At 44.1% G+C, this 16,334-nt stretch overlaps 3 protein-coding genes across 9 annotated transcripts in view; 1 reads left to right on the forward strand and 2 right to left on the reverse strand.

Moving 5' to 3' along the window:
* Positions 1 to 253: 253 nt before the first annotated feature.
* On the reverse strand, positions 254 to 7,820 carry RAD9B (RAD9 checkpoint clamp component B). Of its 2 annotated transcripts, XM_042035054.1 has the most exons (9): positions 6,054 to 7,820; positions 5,714 to 5,828; positions 4,974 to 5,073; positions 4,764 to 4,870; positions 2,848 to 2,954; positions 2,315 to 2,379; positions 1,661 to 1,783; positions 1,109 to 1,361; positions 254 to 833 (listed from the first exon to the last, which is right to left on the reverse strand). In XM_042035054.1, the coding sequence occupies exons 1-9, from the start codon at positions 6,141 to 6,143 to the stop codon at positions 702 to 704; spliced, it is 1,092 nt and encodes a 363-aa protein (XP_041890988.1). In that variant the 5' UTR covers positions 6,144 to 7,820; the 3' UTR covers positions 254 to 701. The 2 variants fall into 2 exon arrangements, with proteins under 2 accessions (XP_041890988.1, XP_041890987.1); XM_042035053.1 differs by lacking the exon at positions 6,054 to 7,820 and having other exon boundaries at positions 254 to 1,361; positions 5,208 to 5,804.
* Positions 7,821 to 8,695: 875 nt separating this feature from the next.
* VPS29 (VPS29 retromer complex component) lies at positions 8,696 to 12,984 on the forward strand. 3 transcript variants are annotated; one of them, XM_042035069.1, is made up of 5 exons: positions 8,696 to 8,806; positions 9,202 to 9,213; positions 11,008 to 11,199; positions 11,372 to 11,607; positions 11,906 to 12,984. In XM_042035069.1, the coding sequence occupies exons 1-5, from the start codon at positions 8,804 to 8,806 to the stop codon at positions 12,021 to 12,023; spliced, it is 561 nt and encodes a 186-aa protein (XP_041891003.1). In that variant the 5' UTR covers positions 8,696 to 8,803; the 3' UTR covers positions 12,024 to 12,984. The 3 variants fall into 3 exon arrangements, with proteins under 3 accessions (XP_041891003.1, XP_041891004.1, XP_041891005.1); XM_042035070.1 differs by lacking the exon at positions 9,202 to 9,213 and having other exon boundaries at positions 8,715 to 8,806; XM_042035071.1 differs by lacking the exons at positions 8,696 to 8,806; positions 9,202 to 9,213 and adding an exon at positions 9,242 to 9,401.
* A 93-nt stretch (positions 12,985 to 13,077) lies between these two features.
* Positions 13,078 to 16,334, reverse strand: part of KNTC1 (kinetochore associated 1) — a 31,890-nt gene continuing 28,633 nt past the window's right edge. For 3 of the 4 annotated variants that reach the window (XM_042035060.1, XM_042035061.1, XM_042035062.1), the window contains exons 61-64: positions 15,603 to 15,692; positions 14,924 to 15,069; positions 14,024 to 14,114; positions 13,078 to 13,752 (exon numbers count right to left, since the gene is read on the reverse strand). In XM_042035060.1, the coding sequence (XP_041890994.1) occupies positions 13,705 to 13,752; positions 14,024 to 14,114; positions 14,924 to 15,069; positions 15,603 to 15,692 (375 nt within the window). In that variant the 3' untranslated portion in view covers positions 13,078 to 13,704. The remainder of the gene's footprint in view (positions 13,753 to 14,023; positions 14,115 to 14,923; positions 15,070 to 15,602; positions 15,693 to 16,334) is intronic. The other variant, XM_042035063.1, reaches the window with a different exon arrangement.

The raw sequence follows: 16,334 nt of genomic DNA on the forward strand, positions 1-16,334 counted from the left end.
GTGGGGATGTGGTTGGTGGCACAGAGGCACAGCCAGGGCTGGGGTGGCTGGGCTGTCACTGTGCCCTCCCTGCCCTGTTCTCAGATCCACACCTGAGTGACACCCAATGCCTTCTGCAGCAGTCTGGCAGACAGGTAACAACCCTTAAACTGACTGGGAATTTCAGTGTTTTATTCCAGTGTGTCTTTGGAAATACTGCACTGCCTCTGATGTGTGATGGAGGAGACGCAGGGAAGGAAAAGAGTAATCCATGTCTGAAACACAAACCTTTATTTTTTAAAATGCAATTCTGTGACAACTTTGGTTGTTCAGTTAAATGCTGGTTCTGCAGAGTCTCTGTAAAAACTTGAGTTCTGGAGCTGGGCTGGGTTTGGCTGTGGCAGAGGGCATGGTTGGGTTATTTTTCCAGCACCCTTAACCAGAACAGCAGCTTCATTTGCCTGATGTGGTAACAGAGTTTGAATTCCAGCTGAGACTCTCTTAGTGAGAGTGTTCTGAGAGCAGAACCCCAGCAGTTCCTGCAGAACACACAAACCTCAACAGAGTCAACTGTGACCTAAATTTGTGCCATTACAAGAGCACTGACAGTTCCAGAACGTTCTGTGCTGCTGGGTCACAGCACCAGTGACAAATGCTGGGCCTGCATTGCCCTTCCCTCCTGGGCACTCCCCACTCTCTGTCCTTGGACCCCAACACTGGAACTACAGAACCTGGGAGCTCTGCAAGGCACCAAAATCCTCCTCGGTGTCACTGGCTGTCACCAAACTCTGGAAGGTGTCACCGATGGCCTCCTTCTCCTTGGAAGAAACAGCTCCGAAGAATAAGGAATGAAACTGGAAAATGCAGTATTTGTACAGGTAAGAATTCTGTGATACAGAATTGGGGCATTAAATATTTGTGAAGCCTTTGCTACTACAAGATCTTTCTCAGCTGCAGCGTTTCCCAGTGACACCCACCTGCCCCCCAGGAGTGTTCCCAGCAGTGGTGGGGTTTTCCAGCGGTGCTGCTGTGACAGCTGATCCCACTGAAACCTCCAGTGCACGTGGGGGTGCTCAGCCAAACAGCAGCTGTGGGGTTCCAGTGCTGACACCACGGGGAGTTCTCTCACCTTCTCGTAAGGAGCCTCTGTGGCTTCTCCTCCCACTGCCTCAGCCGTGGCTGCTCCTGCTCTGCCTGGCACATCCCTCTCCGTGCCTCTGGGAATACTTTCTACCTCTTGGTTTGCCAAAGCACTTGGGGGTTTTGCAGAGTCCATGCTTGGAGTGTTTCCTTTCTGCTGTGGCTTTTTGGAAGCGGCCATGTCTGCCTTGCTGGCTCCATCCATGGAGGTCTGTTCAGATTTATCCATAGGTGTCTTTGAGCTGGATTGGACAGAGTAGGGCAGTTAGGAACTGGCTTTGTGTTTCATTGGAATGCCCTTTTTTTTCTGTTTGTGAAAAGATTACAGCTTTAGAGGAGATTCTCAGCATCTTCCCTCCTGCTGCAGCCAGACCCCGTGGAGATCAGGAAAGCAGCAGCTTGTACAGTGTTCTCTCTTGCACCCCTTTGTTGCTGTTGTGCTGCTGAGATGTTCCTGAACCCCTCTAGTTCAGAGTTTTCCTGTGAAAACCTGAGTTTTTCACCCTCTTAAAACCTCTGTTTCACCCTCAGCCCCCGTTACCTGTCCCAGGGCTGTGGGCAGCAGGGAGGCTCTGGGGAAGCTCCCTCCTTCTCAGCCTCACACAAGGTAGCCAGGATAAAGCTGGCGTCCAGCAGCAGGTCCTCAATGCTGAAAGCAATGGGTCTAAACACAAATATTGAGACAAAACAGCACAGAGAATTACAGATACTGTGGGAGGTGACACAGATCCTGTGATTCTACATATGGGTTAAAAAGTGCCTCTGAAAAGCTGAAAAATCTCCTGTATTTGCTGCAGAGGAATGAGAGAGGGGCTCCTTGTTGCAGATCTCACTGCTCCAATGACCAAATGCTGTGCAGTATCAAATGAGAGCTTTAAATATGTAATTGTTAAAATTCTATTTATTCAGAAAACGCATTGTTTCTGTAAAGTGCTAAATAAATCATGGCATGCATGAGACTGAGAGCCTCAGGTGTCCAGGTAATTTATACACAGGAGCTCATCAGTCAGCACGGCTGCCTTGGCAGTGCCCATGCCTGGGTTCAGTGCTTTATGTGGAATTACAAACTCTACTCCTGGATCACAGGTTAGAAATGGCTTTTGGTTTGAAATGAAAATCTGCTCTAATCTGCAGTTCAGTATTCACTGGGTGACTGCAGGGAGTCCAGTCCAGTCAGGGCAGTTCCCACACGTACTTCCCACATCTGTCGAAGTGGATGGACACAGGAACACTGGTGGCTTCGGAAAACACCAGCAGGCCCTGCAGAGAAGGGGGGGGTGAAGTGCTTGTTAAACCCAGAACATTAATATTTGAATGTAAGTTTATCCCAGCTGCTGTTTACTGGCAAAAAGAGGGGGAAAGTCTGCTGCTTCTAAGAATGATTTCTGTCCTCCCTTGCCAGAGCTTTGCCAGAGGAGGTTCTGCATGGAGACCTTCCCTGGTCACGATGCTTTCCCTGGGGCAGCTGTGCTGTGTCTGCCCAGCACAGAAACCACATCTTTGTTTCAGAAATGTTTTGTTTGCCTTTCAAAGGCTGCTGTGAGGGGCTCTGCTGTGTTTTGGGGATCCTGGGGTTTAAAGCTAATCCTCAAGCAGGTGCTGAAACCCTGCTGCTGTCAGGTAGGACACAGCCCAGGGCCATTCCCCAGGGACCATCCTGTGTTGTTCTGGTCCAGTCAGGCAAGTTAATGGGAAATGGGTTTTTTTCCAGACAAATTCTTACTTTACCCTCAGTTCTTTAAGGCAAAATGTCACTTCAGAATCTACTCCAACTTGAAAGTAGTCAAATTCCTCAGGACTGAGCTGTATCTCAGTAAGCATTGTCCTTGAAAAGTCTGTTTGAGATAACAACAAAGTCAAGGACTCACAGAAGTTTGAACTCAACGAAACTGTGATTATAACCCTGAGGTTTTTACATCAGCATTGTTTGAACAAATAATTGTGGTTTTATAGTGGTTAACAGTAGTAAATGTTTAGCTCATATATATATTATAATTAAGTAAAATCCTGAATCTATCTAGAGTACATTGTGTAGATTTAAATGGATTTTAGCAGAACCTGTTCCATGTTCTGCTGTGTGATCTAACCCAATACCTGCTGCTGTTTTTGCAGATCTGCTTCTTCCACAGGCATCCATCACTAATATTCCCAGCTGCCTATTGTTGCATGGATGGGAAACTCAAAATTCGGCCTTGACTTTAACAGATTAATCAAAATTGCTGCCAATCACCAGAGCACAATGGAGGTGGACTGAGGCTCTTTGTTTTAACAATTACAATCTTTTCCTGACCCTTAAGTGGCAACAGGAAATTGGCTGTTCATTTTCAGGTATTCAGTTGTTTGTTACCGTGGCTGTTAATAGGTGTGTGAAGAGAAAGTGAGAGGGCGCTTTCCTGAAGTGTGATAGTCCCAGAGAGCTCAGAGAAATTCCCCAGCAGCTCGAGCTGCTCCCCGGCAAAGCCAGGCTGCTGAGGGAGTGTTACAGGCGATTCTCTCTCTTCCCTTTCTCTGCTCAGGAGCTTTGTTTCATCTCAGCCTTCAGGGCCCCACCGAGAGTTCACGCAGGCTCTGCTAAGAAGTTCCTTGTAGCTGTGGCAGGCGGTGTTTGTCACACACGTGCAGCTGTGGCTGAGCCACAAAGGAGAGCGGGTCTGGGCAGAGGGTTCGATTTCTGTGAAACCTGAGCGTGGAATCCCCCAGGCCACGGCCAGGTGAGGTGTTCAAAGGACACGGGAGGTGCTGCCGGCAGGGAGATTCACCACGAGCACAGTGCCTCTCATTGCCCCTCCTCCTCCCTCCCTGGGGTTTGGTATCTCTTTACAATTGTACCATTTTTCGCTTTCTTTCTGACAATAGTCCTGCTAAGTGAATGTTTCCAAAGTAACCACATTTGTCATTCAAAATGTAATCTTTGTATTTTCAGTAATTTCGGCCCTGTTTCACTCCAGCCAGTTTCCTGCTCTCCCCTGCCTCTTTAGCCCAATTCCCACCCCTGTGCTCCGAGCTCTTCCCAGGTCATTATCCCCAGCTTTGGTCATAACAAGTACGAAAAGAATCTCTTTATTATATGATATACAAGAACCTCTACTTCAGAACCACAATTATATCTTCAAAATTAGTTTGAGTCACACCCCAAGAACCTACAGCTTGTTCTCCGTGTCCTGGAGATGTGACCATGGCAGTAATAGTGCAGGGCCTGCTGACACTCTGTGCTGTCCTCAGACTAAAATATACTCTCTAATGATATCAATTCTGTAATTGTGGTATTCAGATTTAAATAGTTCTTTTTAAAACATAAAATTATCCCCTTTTTCCTGGCAGTTGCCAGGCTTCTGCTCTTGCAGCACAGTAATTACCTCTTTCAAGCCTACACCAAGTGGCGTAATTTATTTCAATTGGCTGCTCAGTCTGAGATCTGCTACTGACACCAGGAAGATGTTTCAGTTTATTTCAATTTATTTAATTTATTAAAACCAGAGGGTGGCAGCATGACTTAAAATCTCTCTCTCTAATGTTCTGTTAAAAATATCGTTCAGCCATAAAATTCATCCCACATTTATATAATGACAGTTATTATTCCTTGAGTTCACCTCAAAAAAAGCATTAAACCCCCAAGTATTGGTTCACATTTTAAATTTCCTTACCAGTGTCTTCCTCAGTGTAACTCTTGAAACAAACTTTCATTGGAGTTACTGACAAGGTTATTTCTTCTTGACTGGTTGGAAAGTGAATCATCACATCAGCCAGCAGCCTGTAAAATGTCATTCAACACTAAAATAATTCTATCTATGACTATTTAGCATTTGTTACATTAGAAAGTAAAACTCAACAAAAAAGAATTCTGTGTTTGTTACCTGGAGTGGACTTTAAGAATGTTTGGACACATGTGCTTTGCAAAAATAGCCTGCAAGGGATCACACTCTTGGAATGTCAGGTTATAGGTTTTTACAACACCTGAGTATAAAGGAAATGAACAAAAATCAGTTCTGGGCTGTAATTTAAAAATGTACTTCTTTTTTCTAAAGTATTAATTGTTGAATAGAGGAAGTAACCAGGGGACTTAGTCCAGTTACATGGAAATAACTCACCACAAACAGAAAATGGAATCCACCTGCCATCTTCGACTCCCTCCATCCTATTAGCTGTGCCTGGACAGCATCCGAGTTTTTTAAGGATCCACAAGAAATGCATGAACAGCAACAAGTGCAACAAATACAGGATGGGAAATGGCCTCAGTAATTAACTGGTAAAATAATATAAAAGGGGGTGGAATGCAGAAGCCAAACCCTACAGATCTCTGCATTTCTGGGTAAGGATGTGCTAAGGGAGCTCAGTTGTCTGGAGAGCCAATTCAGTGATTATCCCATTATTGGTAACACCAGCTGGACTATTGATAATACAAACCACTGCCTCCAACCCAGCACAGCTCTGTGGGGGGAGATGATGTTTATTTAGGAATTTTCCAAAGACTGATGCTGATGAACATTCCCAGGCCTGCTGGGCTGAGGATGAGACCAGCTCCTGCATTGATAATGGCATGAAATGTTGTGGGTTTTAACTGTTCTCTGTGAGGTCACTTCCCCTGTGACCTTACCGTGCCTGCAGAGGAGCTGAAAGGTGATGTGGTGGTCATTGGGGTTGGTGAAGATGCTGCATTTCTCTACATTCCTTTCCAGCACATTTACACATCTAAACACAGGGAGAACTGACTGTAAAAAAAGATAAATCAGTGCAGAGGTTACTCCCTGAACAGCTTTGCAATAAATATCATTTCCCTGGGTTTGTACCCTGGTTTATCTCAAGCTCCTGCACTTAAGGCTTCCCTAAACTGCTCTGGGGACTCTGGGAGAGCCCAGGCTGATCCTCACCCATTGTAATTTCAGCTGGAAATTGGGTTAATTTGCTGTTGTGTGCAACGACTCATTAAAATGTACCTTAATTATCAATTTACAGGGGAGGGATAACTGCTTTTCCTTCTGACACGGTTGGGACACAGCTGTCCAGCAGTAATGTTGGAAAAACATGGATGAGAAGAACACACATGCATATGCTGACCTCGAGGAATTCACTGCTCTTAAGGCAAGCTGGAAATGGAATCACAGTCATTAGGGTTGGAAAAGACCTCCAACATCATTGGATCTAAGCACTGATGGAATAGAAGTAAAATAATTTATTAACTCAAAACTATCTCATATTGAACTTTTTAAAAAAAGCCTCCTCTGGCCTTCAGAGCCACCAGCAAACCTGGAAATGTACATCTCAAAAGGATTAAAAAATTTAAAAATACTTATTTTTAAAATTGATTTTAAAATTATTTATAAAAATAATTGAGTTACCCAAACACCCAGAGCTCAGCTTGTGGTAGGGGCATTTGAGGGACATGATCCATACAAATGAGCAAAGACACCACTCACACCTCAGAAATTCTTCAGGTATTAAAACAAATAATCTCCACTTGTGGTTTTCCATCCTCCCAGTGAGTCAAGGAGAGCTGATCACTTTTAACTAAGAAACCTCTGGAGAAAACACTAATTTTGCTGGAAATGGTGTTTGATTAATCAGAGGCATTAATGGATGTGTTCTTCCTGTTGAGTCACAACAGTACAAAACATGTTGTTTTTAGAGGCAGCTCCTGTGTGGTACAAAACTCAAACCTTTTGACATGTGACAACAGAACTGAACCTCGTGGCATTAATCCAGATGTCCTGGACAACAAAAAATCAAAGGATCTTAGGGCAGAGCAGGAACAAAATCTTCTGTGATGGAATCTGCATAATTACAATCACAGAAAATATGGCATTTGTCCATACTGAAAGTGGAGAGAGCTGAGAATGTGATGGACTGAAAGGCACCTGTAGGAAAACACAGTGTCCAACAGTAAAAATACTGGGCTTCCAAGAAAGATTTTAAAATTAGAATAAATCAAGTTCACTTACACCTTTTTCTACAGGGTCAAACCAAAATTCATCACTAATCCGTGCTATGGCATGTATTGCTCTTCCAAACACTGTCAGGGAAAGAAAACACTGCAGTATGCATTCTAAATTAAAATAAAAAGGTGACACTGCACTTTCTCCAGAATAATTCAAGAAGAAACATTTCCTTCAAATGTATAGGAAATTTGTATATTGATGGTGGAAAATGTTTTTTTTTTCTTTTTAACTGAAATTTTAATTTTCCAAACCCGTGATGTTTTGGAAAGCTGACTCTGATGAGGCACCTCAACTATTGCACGTCCCTTTGCAGCACCTGCTGTCACCACAAATTAATTCCATCAGGCAAAACTCCACCATTAAAAATGACATTTAGCAGATGGAAAGTCTGAGAAGAAACAGGACATCTGGAGAGATGGAACCCTAAGAAACACAGCGGAACCCAGCAGAGAGCCTTGGGATTCGCCTCTGGCAGTGGCAGAGCAGTTTTCTCCACAGAATGCTGCACCCAGGATTCGAGCTGTGCCTCTGGAGGTGCACAGGGAGACACGCAGCCAGGCCGCGGCATCTCCACCTGGGAGCCCCCAAACCCAGCGCTCTGCTCCGCATCCCACACAACCGCCCGATCCCGCTGGGATGAGGGAGAGGCGGATCCCCAGCTCTGCTCCCAGGGATCGTGTTCCGCTCGGGGCCGCGCCTGAGGGCAGCGCCGGGAGTAGCGCCGGCCCGTCCCGTTGCCGGGACCCGCAGCAATCCCCGCATGTGCCGGGACCCGCAGCAATCCTCGCATGTGCCGGGTTCCCCGGCTCTCCGGGCTCTCCGGGATCCCGGTACCTCGCAGCTGCGCCCCCCCAATCACGCACTTCATGGCCGCCCCCCCCACCTCCCTCACGGCCGCGGAGGGCGGGAAACGCCCCGGGGGTGGGGCCTGCGCCGCGAGGAGCCCCGGATGTGGAACCGTGAGGTCCGGGAGTTGCGGAATTATGAAATTGTGGAGTTACGGAATTGTGGAATATCCCGAGTGGGGAGGGACACGCAGGGATCATCGATCCAAACTCTGGCCCTGCACAAACACCCCAACAATCCCACCCTGGGCATCCCTGGCAGCGCTGTCCCAACGCTCCCGGAGCTCTGGCAGCCTCGGGGCCGTGCCCATTCCTTGGGGACCTTGGGCAGTGCCCCCTCGGGGGGAGAACCTCTCCAGATACCCAACCTGACCCTCCCTGACACAGCTCCAGCCGTTCCCTGGGTCCTGTCCCTGCTCCCAGAGCAGAGATCGGAGCTGCCCCTGCGCTGCCCTCGGCAACACCAGCTCAGAAACAGAGCCAGGAAACGCCCCCGACCTGAAAGCAGAGAAGGGCTGAGCATGGCACTAATTAGCATGGGAGGCAAGAGAATCATTAACCAATAAAATACTAATTAATAAAAGAAGTGTGTAACTTGTAGCCAATGAACACAAATTCCTTTGTTTCCCAAAATGCATAAATAGTAAAAAGTTTTGCTAGTTGGGGTGCTTGGTTTGTGGGACACCACGGAGCAGCCAGGCTTGCGCAACTCTGAAATAAATAAATCAGTCTCTCTCTCCCTCTCTCGTGTCATTATCGGCTCCTTTTGCGGACAGCTCTGGTTTCACGCGTGTAAAAACCCAGTCAGCGGCACGAACGCGTTCGGCGCTGTGTTCTCCCTTCCCAGCCGCCGTAGCGGGGGCGGTGCCGGGCGGGTTCCGGGAGGGCCGGAGCGGAGCGGGCGCGATGGTGAGAGCGGGGGGACCCCGGGACCGCCGGGACCCCACCCGGGACCCCCCGCACACCCCGGGACCCCCGGCACGGCCACGGAAGCCGAGCCCGACCCGGGCGGGGGAGAGCGGGCGGGAGGGCGGTCCCCAGCTGAGGCGAGGCCCCCAGGGGATGAGGGCCGGGCCGTCACTGCAGGAGCCCCGTTTATAATTTGTATTAATTTTATCGTAATCGCATTATTTTTTTTTTTTAAGTTTTCTTTAACGCTTCTTTCATAACATCGACAATTCATTAATTATTATTTGCCCGTTCATTTGGCTGTGTTTTCTCTTCTGTTGCTTCCTCTCGTTTAACATTGATCATGTTCCGCCCTGTTTCTCATCCCCTGCAATCAACTCCTTCATTCCAATCAGGCTGGGCACAGAGTAAGTTACTCCTTGGCTCTCGCTAACACCCGTGGTAAGGGCTCGTTCGTGTTACTCCGTGTCAGTGGCAGGTGGCTCAGATGAATTTAGGGGCTGCTGGTCAATCCACGCTCCAGGTCACACCCAAATTCCTGGCAAAATCCAAGTCTTTTATCGTTCTCTGCCACTGCTTTATGCTGCAGATACCTGTGACGATTAAACACACTGCAGTGCTGTTCGTTTGGTTTGGTTTGCCAAGCTTTTCTGTAATGAATGGGAAGTGAAATGTGATTTTGGGGGAAATGTGGGGCTGAGAGTTGGTCAGCACAGGGAATGTCTGTGTTGAGTGCACACACTGCTGGCACGGTGGGTTGTGTAAGTGGTAGGATAATTTTATTAAACATCGAATACATAACTGGCATTGCACATTTAAGTCCCTTAGGCAGTAGTAGGACAATCTATTGCCACTTAATCAAAATCACTGTTACTCACTTGTTACTCTTCAAAGACCATAAAAAAGTCTTTGTTTTTTTTTTTTTTTCTTTCGTCTCCTGGTTTAGTTTTAGACTGGTCACTCATTGATTAAAAAGCTTTTTTATTGCTTTACTGGTACTTCCAACCGTCTGTCTCCTGATGGCTTTGATGGTGGCACTGAGATGTTCTTAATAAAAAAAAAAACAAACCCAAACCAATCAAAAATACCACCCAAGTTCCCCCTGCCTCTTTGAGGGCTCTTAGCCTGAAGGTAACTGCATGGCCTAAAAATACATGAAAAAAAATCTTTAAAAATACAATTTCCTAGCCTAGTTATATTTGTTTATAGAAATAAGTCTGGGCTGTGTCCTTTACAAACACATTTGAGGGTATCATCTTAGGAACTGCCTCACTAACATGAAGTGGAAGATAAAATCCCTTTAATATGGAGCCATTCTTTGAGTTACCAGGGCTGAGTGTCTCCAGATCCAGGGTTTTCCCAGTGCAGTGCCATAACATCCCCTCCCTGCTTTGTAAAGCTTCTCATGTCCTTTTTGCACAATTAATTTATCCTGTGTTGCTCACATTATTGCTTTATTTGCAGATTTAAAGCCTGTGCTGTTAAGCCACAGCCTTGCATCATCTCAGTCCTTAATTTTGAAGCCCCCACTACATTTTTATTCTGGCATCTGTTGCATTGAAACTATAAATGTACAGAAGTGGTAACGGGAACACTCTGTGCAGTGACCTGGATTGGCTTCTCTGCAGTGTCCTGTTTGTATTTTGTTGTTACTTTTTAGCTTTATTCAGTTTTTCAGTGGTTTCTACAGTGAGGACTGTGAGCACGCTTCCTTTTCTGGTCAGCTATTAACACATGTTGCAAATTTGCTGCTTTTTAAAAATATCTTGGTATTTTTTTTTTGATAAGGGGAGAGAAACTTGGATGAAGAGTTTTTTAAGAGAAGTGGCTGCAGTTTAGCCAGGTCTGTGCTCGAAACATGTCCTAGAGAAAAAAGAAAGTGAGATAGTTTATGGTAGTTCCCAATTTTGTGTAAAATACTTAAGGTAATACAACAGGAATTTGTTATCTTGCACTGTTGGCTTTCAGCAACAAAACACAAATAATTCTGTAACTTGTGTTGGTAAAGCTCCCTCTGATCACGGTCTGGCAAAGACCCTTGTTTCCCTCAGAATAGAGCAGTATTCCATCACCATTCCATCCTTACTTCAGCAGCTTTTAGATCCAAATGCAAAGTTGTGACTCTGCAGAAGACATTGCAGTGCTGACTGTGCCCTAACCCGTGTCTGTAACCCTCTCTCTCCCCTGCCCTGCCCCTGAAGTTGGTGTTGGTGCTGGGAGACCTCCACATCCCCCATCGCTGCAACAGCCTCCCAGCCAAGTTCAAAAAGCTGCTGGTGCCTGGGAAGATCCAACACATCCTGTGCACAGGGAACCTCTGCACCAAGGACACCTATGACTACCTCAAGACCCTGGCTGGGGATGTTCATGTTGTCAGAGGGGACTTTGATGAGGTAGTGTCCATTTTTTTGGGGTATCTTTTACATAAAGGTGACATTTGGGGTTCATTCAATTAAAAGTCATGAATTGAGTTCCTGAGCTTTCCCCTTCTTGGTGTTGCATAGGGTTGGGTTTAAAGAGGAATCTGTCTAATCTGGGTTTGCTTTTATTTTTCTTTATTTGTAGAACCTGAATTATCCTGAACAGAAAGTTGTGACTGTTGGACAGTTCAAAATTGGGCTGATTCACGGCCATCAGGTGATCCCCTGGGGTGACATGGCCAGCCTGGCACTACTCCAGAGACAGTTTGACGTGGACATCCTCATTTCAGGACATACACACAAATTTGAGGCGTTTGAACATGAAAACAAGTTCTATATCAACCCAGGATCAGCTACAGGAGCCTACCATGCCTTAGAGAAGTAAGTGAATATTAGGGGGATTTTTTCTTTTTGGTAACAAAACTGAATTACAAACTCCTGAGGGTTGATATTTATGATTTAAATGTCAGGGAGAGGATAATTACAGTTGTGTAACTTACACAGCTGTACTTGCTCAATCTCCTTGACTGAAAGATGAAATACAGCCTCAGATCTCATGTGCTTTACTTACAGAATTAATACCCATTTTTCTTAAAGTGATTTCTGTTAAATATTGGTAAAACACTGCTAAGGGGATTATAGACACACAGTCAGTATGAATTTTTTCCTCTCTTTCCAGCAACATCATTCCTTCATTTGTGCTGATGGACATCCAGGCTTCTACAGTAGTTACATATGTCTATCAACTAATTGGAGATGATGTGAAGGTAGAAAGAATTGAGTACAAGAAATCCTAAAAATGTTTTTGCTTGTCTGGTATTTTTACCATCTCCTCCTGAACTGCAAGTTCCAAAACTTGATTGCTCGTTTACAGCCCTGCACTGTCGCTAACAGCTTAACAATGTAACTTCTTGGTCATGAATTTAAACAACCTCGTGTTTGCTTTTCTCTGTATGAATTGATTTGTAAAATAGTCCATTAAGATAACTGTCTAAATACTGTTCCTTAATGTTGTAATAAACTCCACTTCATAGAAAAGCTGAGCTTTGTGAGGTGGTGTTGGGGAAGAATGCAGCAGTTGTGGTGGTTTGGTGTTCGGCTTCTAAGGGATGCTTGTACAGGGCTTGAACAAAGATATTGAGGCCTCTGGGACCAGGCTGGGTTTGCTCCAGAATCCAGTTTATATTTAATTTTCTCAATTTACCATTCTCAACTAAGTTAAAGGAGTAAAATGGCTTGAAAGTATTACAATTACCTCATAATTTCACTGTAAACAGTTTGAGTCTTTCTCTGATCAAAGCAGTTCCAAATCTCCCTGTGCTTTCATGGCTGATGATCTCGTTAAATCTGTAACCAGTGAGGAGAGGCTTTCCTTTCTTTGTGGCTCACATCTGACACTCCATGTGTGTGCACTTTGCTCCATGCACAGAGGCTCTCAATGATGTAATTCCATGTGATGTTCTCAAAGCTGCTGAAGATAAATATGGCTTGCTCAAGACAACTGCACCTTGTGGCTCCTCTGTTCCCACAGCTGCAGGGAACTGAATGTATTTAACAGCTCCCCTTTCTCACAACTGCTGTAACTTTCCAACAAAACAGAGTTTTACCTTTGTCTCCCACAGCAGAACGTTTAGAATGGGGGGGCAGTTTCCTTGGCCTTTGGATTATGACTCTTCCATCAGCTGGAACCCTTATTTCTGTGTCATGAACTGACTAAATAACTTATTTCTGTTCAAAATAAACCTGCTTTGCCCTGGACAAAAAGACATTTCAGGCTGGTGTCTCAGGAACCCCTGGCTAATTGCACTTCATGCAGTCAGAGGTAGGTTGAAAAGAAAACCTTGGCACAAGTTATTAAAGGAATTTTATTGACTGGAACATCAGTTGATTGACAAACTCATAATTAAGAGGTTTACAGAATACTGTAAGGGGCAAAAACTGATGAATAAGTTTATTTTTTAATTTATATTGTAAGGCCAAAATTGACACATAATTTTATTTTTACTGTAAGGCCAAAATTGATACGTAAGTTTATAAAATTACACTTAAAATTTGTCTGCAAAGTATTTTACATGAAGCACACCCCCTGCAGTTTTATAAAAGCTTATCACAATGATGGCAAGGTTATGTTGTTGTGAGTGACATCTCAGAGTGGTCCTGACAGCAGGCCTGAGCATGGAGAAATACAGAAGTAAAGGAAATAAACGTTACTCCTTCCCAAAGTTAAAGTGCTGAGTATGAACTGTTGACTACAAACAGGAAATTCTGCTGTGAATCTGAACTGTTTTCAGGGGGATGGAGAATGGAGGAGAAGCAGCCTAGAACAGCTGAAAAAATGTGGAGAGGTTGTGGACTCTTCTTGGTAAAAGCTTTGGGGTTTTAGTCTGATGTTCTCTTGACCAGGACAAGAGTTCTGAATGCACAGCCCCTCCTCCTGCCAGGAGAGGGAGGAGGGGAAAGGGTAAATCTCAACCTAATTTATGGCAGTTCCAGGACACAGGACCCCTCTGATCCAGTCAGGTACATCTGGAAGGTCAAAGAACAATGTTAATAGGGCTTAGGAAAATGGGATATGATCCAAGACCTGGGAAAGTCCTTGGAAGTGTGAGGGTTAGCATGGCACAGACTTGGTTCAGGTAAAATGAATTATTTGAATTGATGAAGGGATGTTTTACTGTATACAATACATGTTACTGAAGTAGATCAGCTAAAAAGTATTTTTGCAAAAAGTTGGGTGAAAATCTTTAGAGAAAAAAGGAGAAAATGCTGCCTGAAATGCAGAAGTGGTTTGTTTTACCTGCAGAAGATCAGATGCTGGGATGTCTGCCAGAGCAGGATTCCCACATTTCTCTTGATACTCTTGAATCAGGACCGTTGCATCATCAAGACTGTAGGAGGCAAAAGCTGATCAGCTTTGTCAGATGAAGCTCTCTAAAAAGCCAATGATTTAAACAACAAGTAGAAAAACAAAGTATGATCCCATAGTTTTGAAGTCAGATGGGTCCTGCCATTTCCCAGTAGAGAAAACAAGCCTGGCTTTTTCCCTGGGCTGTTAATAAAATCAATATATTCTAGAATTTAAATGTTTATTGGTTCCTGTCCCAGTTTGAGTGTGGGATAAATGGTAACCCTCCCAGCCCGAAGGTTTGGGCTCTGGCCTGAGTGCCCCCAGATGTGAGAGGAGCCCAAGTGCTGTGAACCACCCACAGGTGAGTGGGGCCCAACCCAGGACCTTTTGTGATTTAAGTGGAGCACAAGAGGTGCTTTTAATTCTTGAAAACTTTGTGGCAAAACCATCAATTCCCAAGTCTTCAGTACAGGCAGCTCATTAATTTTTTTCTGAGTGTTCTTATTGCTGAAGCTGTGACTCTGTGATGCCCCCCTGAGCTGGATTCACCTAAAGGTAAGGTCAAGATTTTGATTATTTCACTCTGTTTGCTTCTATTTTAACTGCATTTCATCTGCTGCTAGTCCAGGTTTAACAATCTCTTACTTGGTCTTGAATAGCTGTAAAACTCTGTCCTAAGTATGCAAAGTAGTGAGGTGAGATTTATTTATTTAACTTAGCAATACTTCAAAACCCCTTAGACACCAAGTACTAGAGAACCTCCAAACAGATGAAAATCAAATAAAGGTGAGATTTAATTCCTGTAATTACTACCAGTTACACCTGGTTTTTTACTATTTATTAACTTACCAGTTATTTTTGGCAAAATAATCCACCAGCCCTTTTATTCTGTGGGTGTTTATCAGGTGTTGCTTCAAGAGTGGGTAATACTTGGTTTTCCAGAACTGTTCATAGAGCTTCTCATTGATGATACTGTCCAAAACCAAAGAGCTGATCTGTAGATTTAAGTTTTAGTAATGAAAAGTATTAATATTTTAGACAAAAGAGATTTTACTTTTGAATGGTAAGAGCTCATAGTTTTCATACTGGACTCTATAGAGAACGGGGTTTTTTTTACATTTTGGTTTTTTTTAAGTGCTGTGAAATGGCAGATTTTCTGAAAACTGATCCCAGATTCAGAGAGGGAAATGAGTTAAACTTGCCCAAAGGGAGGCAGCTGAAGGCAAGGCAAAAGTGCAGTTTCCTAAATCCTTTGGCCTTTTAGCTTCAAATATTTATTTCAAAAAAACAAGGTGGTTCTGCTGCCCTCCAAACAGGGGCAGCCCAGAACACAGCACTGGGTATATCCAAGAAGTTTTTCAGTTGCACAACATAAATAAAAATGTATTTTACAAGTATTTGACATTTTTTGAGCATTCTGTTAAGTAAGGCTGGATAAGATCAGAGGAGAGAGAAAAGAAGGTCCTGTGTACATTTATCTATCAAAAAAGCCTCCAACTCAAAGGGAAGTGAAGTAAACTTTATTTACCTGGGAAGCAAATGCTACCAGTTCTCCAGTGTCCATGTGTTCATCTATTTGTTGCAGCACAGTTTCTTTCTTACACGTTGATAACAAACTCTTGTGAAAATAAGTTACAAAACATTATTATTCTGTGCTTGATTCAAGTAGGAGCTCTCCTTCCAGAACAAATACTTGATTTATTCAGAAATATTTTGAAATTCTAGGTGCAAACATAGAATAATCAAACCAGGATCTGTGTGGTTGGATGGAAAGTGTTGCTTTTAACTCTCAAATGGTGTTTTGCTGTAGCTGTCACAGAATTTTTTGGCTGAATGTTTTACACTTAAGCTGTGATTTGGGGAAACCTTCTGAGCGTAACTTTAATGAAGCCTAAGAATTTAAGGTGCCTTTACTGGTCCCAGTTTGCTCGTGACAAATATGGGAACAGCCTATAATGCTTCATCAGGGAGAACAATGCAGAGCATAAATTAATAGAAACAAATGAAGAGAGAAAGGAAAATGTCAAGGCTCATGGATGGTGAGGATATGGCTTTAAGGCAAAAGGTTTATATCAGAACTTGTGGTGCCTATCAAACATCTTCCTTGGAAGTCAGGAGCTTTCAACTCAACGCTCTTCCAAAGTAGGATTTAGTATTTTTCTTACGATCTGCTACGGCTTGGGTTTTGCTGGGTTTTTCCCCACGTGTTTTATGGGTGGGATCCCATAAAACATCCTCAAAGTCTCTAAAGGCAAAGTCG

Source organism: Corvus kubaryi, unplaced genomic scaffold (genome assembly GCF_017639235.1).
Source record: "Corvus kubaryi isolate FWS band 111438036 unplaced genomic scaffold, C.kubaryi_AGA036_p1.0 37382, whole genome shotgun sequence".
Lineage (NCBI taxonomy): Eukaryota > Metazoa > Chordata > Aves > Passeriformes > Corvidae > Corvus > Corvus kubaryi.